This window comes from Sciurus carolinensis, chromosome 4 (assembly GCF_902686445.1).
Source record: "Sciurus carolinensis chromosome 4, mSciCar1.2, whole genome shotgun sequence".
Lineage (NCBI taxonomy): Eukaryota > Metazoa > Chordata > Mammalia > Rodentia > Sciuridae > Sciurus > Sciurus carolinensis.
The window spans coordinates 43,439,348-43,446,426 of NC_062216.1; the positions used below are offsets into that span (position 1 = coordinate 43,439,348).

The following is a 7,079-nucleotide window of genomic DNA, read 5'->3' on the forward strand; positions in this document are numbered from 1 at the left end:
ACACTATATCAGGATGGCTGCTTATGGTTGGAGCAGAATTTATTTTGACTAGTGCATCTTTTTGTCATATGCCTACCCGACTTACCTACTCTCCTGTATGTGGAATCTTGTGCAAATAGAATGAACTCTTGGATAGTAATATTGACTGAGACTGTGGGCAGAAAAGAAAAATTCATACCCAGGTCTATTCCTATCAGAGACAATCACATACTGTTATGGTTTAGATATGAAATGTTCCCTCAAAATTCACGTGTGAGACAATGCAAGAAAGTTTAGTGGTGAGATGATTGGTTCATGAGAGTTTGAACCTAATCAGGACATTAATATACTGTAGGCAGGTAATTGTAAGGCAGGTAGGGTGTGGTTAGAGGGATAGGTCACTGGGAGCACACCTTTGGAGTATATATTTTGTCCCTGGTGAGTATAGTTCTCTCTGTCCTTCCTGGTGCCATGTCCTGAGCTGCTTTCCTCTGCCACATCTTTCTGCATTAATGTGCTACCTCATCTTGGACGGAGAGCATTGGAGTTGGTCTTCTGTGGACTGAGACCTCTGAAACCATGAGCCTCAATTAAACTTTTCCACCTCTATGTTGTTCATGCTAGGTCTTTTGGTCACAGTGATGGAAAAGCTGATTAAAACACATGTCTTTTCTGGGTAGAAGTGGCACAAGTGGCCAGATAGTCTCTTTGTGGAATGGTGCCATATAATGGACTGGCATTAGTTTTTGTTGCTGACAAGTTGAACTTCCAGAGACAGTAGTAGCTATATTCTTCATTAAAGGTGGGAGCCCATGCTGCTGAGATGATGCCTAAATTCTCTGTTCCCATGATCACTTCTTCATTGTTTCAACACTGGAATGGCCAAAGAGAGAGACTGACTGACATCAGCTGAGTCATTTTAGCTGCTTGGTTGCTTAGTGTTGATTCTATGGTGGGGACTCTTGGATTGGTGTGAACTTTTAATACAAATATTTTCACGCTTTATGTCAACTTCTATTATCCATATATATTCTTTTCCACTAGAATTCTTGTCTCCGATCTTTCTAATCTCTTTTGTTCTAAAACTATAATCAGCTAGCCAGGTTATTTGTCATTGTCCTTGTCTCCTTTTATATTACAATCTCTGACCATTCTTTTTTATCCAAAGTAGATAAGCAGGTGTGTTGAAAAAAAACTCATTAATTGGGGGATTTTCCCTGAGTTAGGCCATAATAGTTTGACCCATCTCTAAACTGAGGTTGGGCATTTGCATCCTCATCAACTAATCCTCAGGGATCCCCATCTGGGCCATGGAAGTGTTCTAAGGAAGAGGTCTTACTGCAATAGTGATGACATGGGGTCTCAGTCATCTGAGCTAGCAGATATGACAGGATTCAGCACATGATGGGAAATTCTAGCTGTGTGGTCATTTGTTCTCCAATAGTCTGCCTGTCAATTTGTACCATAGCTCAGTAACATGCCAAGAGCTGCATTTCACATAGGCAGATGTTCTCCATTGCAAATTGTGTGACTTTGCTCAAGCACCCCATGGACTGTGTTATGATTTACACATGGTGCTTCCCATAAATACCTCTCAACACCACTTCCTGCCACTGATACATATAAGATGGTCCAATGGCTGAAGTGTTCTAGACAGTTCTAGAATTTTTGCTTACGTGGCAGCATCCTTGATTTTATTTTTAACTCTGTTAACTATTAGCACCGCTTCTGGAGGTTGTGAATAAGGATGTGAGCAACGTGACTTCATGGGCATAAGCTTTTGCTGAGCTATCAGAGGAGATCATGAAATGGATTCTTGGAGAGGTTGTGTTTACTTGTGGTTTCTGGAGGATGCTCTCTGTTGCCCTCCGTAGGGTAGAATGATTGTGTCCATTATCAACATCCTGGTGGTGGTAGTGGCGGGTGTACATATGTTTAAAAAAGTTGGAGTGGAGACAGAAATAAAGAAGAGTGTCTTTCAAATTGGCTACTTGTTTATGCTAAAAAGGGATAGTGAGTTACTTTTTTTTGTACTTCCACTTTTCAGAGAAGCGAACATAAACCTAAATCTCCTACTGTGCCAGTTCAATACATGACATACTAAAAATATAAAGTAAAAGTATACTTATAGTGAAACATAAAAATAACAATTTTTTTTTCTGATGAGAAGAGGAAATATGTGTTTATTTGTTTTAAGTGCATAAACATCAGAAATTTTAGCACTTGAAGATATCTTCACTATCATCTAGTTTAATCTCTTCATCTTACAAACAAGGAAAATCTTTTATCTCATTGACTATTTTCAATAAAGCCATGAAACATTTTGTTGTTTATAAGTTAGTAAACGTATCCATATGCTTTTTTTTAATGCTCTTTTATGAATTTGGCCAGCTATGTTGAAATTAGCATGTTTTGATCTTTATGTAAGTTGTTCAGAAAGAACTTAAAAGAAGTATTTAGGAAAATCCAAGTGCTGAAACATTTAAGATATGCTTTGTGGTCTCAATTTTGTGTGATTGTCAGCCAGGAAGTTTTCTGATTAAGATGGCTTGCCAATTCCCTGCCAAAAAATATTATTTATTACACTAATGGGGATTTCCTATTTGAAAAGTTAAAGATAAAATGTTAGTAATAGCATTTCCCCTAAAATAATTGACATAGATTTTCCACGTATGAATATACCACAATGAATCCTGCTTATACATATATAAACATATAATTGTATATACTAATTAAAATAATAATAATAATAATAATAATAGCAGGGAGATCAGGTAGAGCAAGAAAATCAGAGGGAGAAGGAAAGGAAGAAGAAAGGTACCAGAAATGAGATTGATAAAATTGTGTTATGTGTAAGTACAAATATGGCATAATGACTCTTACAATTGTGTATAATTATAATGCACCAATAATAATAAATTATAATTAAAAAATTGGCATTGATCAGTTAATGTATTCTAATAAAATAAAAATCAAGAACAAGACAGAGGTCCATAAAGACATATATGTAATTTATTGGAATATGTCTATTGAAATACACTCCAGCTAGTTGGATTAGAGAGTTCTTATTCATTATTGACAGTGAAGCTTGAAGGTGGATATAATTTAATTTATATTTCCTTTCCTTAGATCAATTTTTAAAATAAAAATGAAGGACTGAATTTTATTGGATTAAAATGGCAGAACACTATAATTAAGTGTGCAAACTTCCAGAATTTCATGAGTTCCCCAAAGTTAAGGATAAACTTCTGCATCCATGTGTGTGAGTGCATGTGTGCACCCCATGCTTTCTTATAATAGCTATAAAGGGAGCTCCAAAGGGAGATGGGTTCTAAGCATTTAGTAAAGGTCATATTCATGTAGGTAATTAAGTTAACAAATACTCCAAATTAAATCTAGATAGCAAAAACATGAAATAAATTTTAATTATTCACATTTGTAAAGCTAAAATTTATTTGTAAAGCTAAAATAAATTTTACAATTAGAGATAGAGGTAAGTGCTATGAAGGAAAAGAACAAAGTGCTCTAAGGAAGACCACAGAAACAACAGTTTTAGGTGAGATAATCAGAAAAGGCCTTTTTGAAGCAGGAGTAGGAGTTTGGCAAAGAGAGCAGTTTGTTTGTGAAAGGCAGGGTATGTACAGACAGTATTCCAGGAAACAGCATGAAAAAGGTCTTGCAGCTGGGAGGATAAAGAAACAAAAAAACAAAACAAAACAAAAAGCCAAGATGATTCAAGTATTGAGTGAGGGTGAATGTAGCACCAGAAGAGATGGAAGAGCTTGACATGGACACATCATGCAGGTCCTTATGGGTCACATAGAGATGTTTGATGCAATGGAAGGTCACTGGATGATTTTAAGCAGGGTAGTGATACCATTTTGTCTATATTCTTGAAAGACCATATTGGCTGTTGTTCTACAGACATTGGATTGGAATGAGCTAAGAGTAAAAGAAAATAGACATTATTAGGAGACAATTGCATTAGTTTAGGAGAAAGAATTGCAACAGTGGAGATGTCAGCAGTGAAAATGGAGAGTGAGGGATGGAGTCAGGGTATTTTGAAGGTAAGATCAGTGGGCTTTGGTAATACATTAAAGGTGGGAATCAGAGCGACATATGTGAAGACGTGCCTAGATTTTTGGCTTAAGTAAACATGTATGTGTTAGTATCATTTATTGAAGTAATTTGAGACTAGAGAAGAAAATGATTTTGAAGAAACTGAAATTTTAGAAATGTTAATTTTTGTGATGTCAGTGAGGTGATCAAGCAAACATGTCAGGTAAGGTACATACAGGTCTGGAAATTTGGACTAGAGATATAATTTTGGAGTTATTGGCATATAGAAGGCAGGAAAGAAAACATGAAAGTTCTGAGTCATATTAGTGTGATGGGCTGACAGATCTGGCTCCATGAGAATGTTATAGGCCAGTCTCTAAGGGAAATGACTAAACAGACTCCATTTCGCTCTAAGACTCTCACGTTAAGTAGGAAATAAACTTCTCCCATGGGAACACCCTGCCTCTGTACCCATCATCAGTTACTTAGCATGACATGTTTAGCAATACGAAATGACAATTCTTATGTAATGAAAAATTGTTCTCTTTTGATTTTCATTGCTCCTAAACAATGTACCATGTGAATGGTGATTGTGTGGATGTTAGTAATCATTCTTTACTTTGTACCTAGGTAAGGATGGTTTTGACCCACTTCCCCCTCTGTTGATGATCTCACGATCTCAAGATGTTAGTTTATAATTCTGAATCATAGCATCAGACACTTATGAATGATGTGATTTTTGGTATAAGAACCCCTACAACCCTATGGTTGGGACTATTCTCCAAATAGTCATTTTTTGGGCCTTGTGTGAGACAGTCAGCCAGCAGGCTTAATAAAGACTCTAAAATTTGGACTTTCAGTGGTGATCCGTCTGTTCTTAAGTTGCACCCCATAACATTAGGTCAGATGAAAGAGGACCAGTCATGTAACAAGAGATATACAAGGGAAGAAGACGAGTAGTTTTGCATCACATAGTATAAGGAAAGAGTAGTTCTAGAATCGGTGAGTAACCACGTTGTTTGGGAGGTAAGAAATGAGGACTAAAAATTGTTGATTAGGATTAGTAATACTGGAAACCACGGTGTGGCAGCAGAGTGGTGATGCTATGACGCCGGGAGCATGGGATGCAATCTCTGGGATGCCGCCACCATCCTCTCACTGCGACTCCTCGGGCTAGCGGGGAGATCCCTTTCCCAGAGTGCTCTGGGCGGCAGTGGCTTCCGGGCCTGGGGGCGTTTTGTGTTGCTTGGAGCTGGAGAAACAAGATGGCGGCATCGTAGGAGTGACAGGGGTCTCCCAGGCGGAGCCTGCAGCATTGTGCTTTCGCGGTATCACCGCCCTAACTCACCGCGCCCCTTTTCCATCTGCGATGTCGCCAGGAAAGCAAGGCAGCGGTGGCCGCCCAGATACAAGTGGCCTAGCCTAACTAACCGCCAGAACCACTTACAAACTGTGGCCTGGTCAAAAGAAACGGGACTGAGTGGCGGTGATTGGGTTTGCCTCGGCCGATTCTGGGCGCCATAACGCCTGGAAAGGCCTCCATTTTCCTGCTGCCCTCTTCCGCAACCTTGCCGGGTGGACCAGCCCTGGAGGCCTCTGGCCTCCCCTTAAAGGTGTCCGGACTTGGCTCCAGGCTCCGTGTTCGTCTTTCCGGAAAGCAAGGAGCAGCAGGTCCAAAGCCAACTTTGTCGTCGGAGGGAAATATAAACTGATAAAGAAAATCGGGTTTGGCACCTTTGGGGACATTTATCTGGCGATTAACACCACCAACGGCGATGAAGTGGCAGTGAAGCTAGAATCTCAGAAGGCCAAGTATCCCCAGTTGCTGTTCGAAAGTCAAATCTATAACATTCTCCAAGGTGGGGTTGGCATCCCCAATGTCCAGTGGTATGGTCAGGAAAAAGACTATAATGTGCTCGTTATGGATGTTCTGGGACCCAGCCTTGAAGACCTCTTCAATTTCTGTTCAAGAAGGTTCACAATGAAGACTGTACTTATGTTAGCTGACCAGATGATCAGTAGAATTGAATATGTGCATACAAAGAATTTTATACATAGAGACCTTAAGCCAGATAACTTCCTAATAGGTATTGGGCAGCACTGTAATAAATTATTCCTTATTGATTTTGGTTTGGCCAAAAGGTACAGAGACAGCAGGACAATGCAACACATACCATACAGAGAAAATAAAAACCTCACTGGCACTGTCCGATACGCTAGTATCAATGCACATCTTGGCATTGAGCTGAGTCGTCGAGATGACATGGAATCATTAGGATATGTTCTGATGTATTTTAATAGAACCAGTCTGCCGTGGCAAGGAATAAGGGCTGCAACAAAGAAACAAACATATGAAAAAATCAGTGAAAAGAAGAGGTCCACATCTGTTGAAGTTTTATGTAAGGGGTTTCCTGCAGAGTTTGCTATGTATTTAAACTATTGTCGTCGGTTGCGCTTTGAGGAAGCCCCGGATTACATGTACCTGAAGCAGCTATTCCAGATCCTTTTCAGGACTCTGAACCACCAATATGACTACATATTTGATTGGACGAAGTTAAAGCACAAAGCTGCATAGCAAGCAGTTTCTTCCAGTGGGCAGGGTCAGCAAGTCCAAACCCCTACAGGCAAGCAACCCACAAAACCAAGAGTAACATGAAAGGTTTCCAAGCAGAAGAAGTAGAGCAGATGATTGGAGCAGCATTTGTTTCTCCCCATATCTAGAAAATTTAGTTCATATCTACACTAACCAGTGGTCATGGACCACCATTTACTTGGTGTAAAGCACTTAATTTCAGTATAAACTGGCTCTGGGCACATTGTTGATGATGTATCTTGAGTTTAGCCATGGTAATTGTGAATATTAACATAGTGAAACGTGATGTCTGGTTATCTATTGCATTTATTTTTAAAGTGGGAAAAGTCAACTAAATGGTTGACACTCAAAATGGTGGAGAAATTGGGCATATGGCAATTTTTTTTTTTTTTTTTTTGTTAAAACCTTTCATTTTGAATACTGCTTTGAGATCTCATTTCAGAAGAAT

At 39.1% G+C, this 7,079-nt stretch overlaps 1 protein-coding gene across 1 annotated transcript; it reads left to right on the top strand.

Annotated features, from left to right (window-relative positions):
• The first annotated feature begins 5,157 nt into the window (after positions 1–5,157).
• LOC124982688 (casein kinase I-like) lies at positions 5,158–6,613 on the top strand. Its single transcript, XM_047549661.1, has 2 exons — positions 5,158–5,532; positions 5,672–6,613. The coding sequence occupies exons 1-2, from the start codon at positions 5,158–5,160 to the stop codon at positions 6,611–6,613; spliced, it is 1,317 nt and encodes a 438-aa protein (XP_047405617.1).
• The last annotated feature ends 466 nt before the right edge of the window (positions 6,614–7,079 follow it).

What these genes read in the sequence shown, in the direction of transcription:
- LOC124982688 (XM_047549661.1), top strand. Translation starts at nt 5,158, where the DNA reads ATGGGATGCAATCTCTGGGATGCCGCCACCATCCTCTCACTGCGACTC. An exon ending in GACTGAGTGGCGGTGATTGG is followed by an intron (nt 5,533 to 5,671) that starts GTTTGCCTCGGC and finishes ACTTGGCTCCAG; the next exon opens with GCTCCGTGTTCGTCTTTCCG.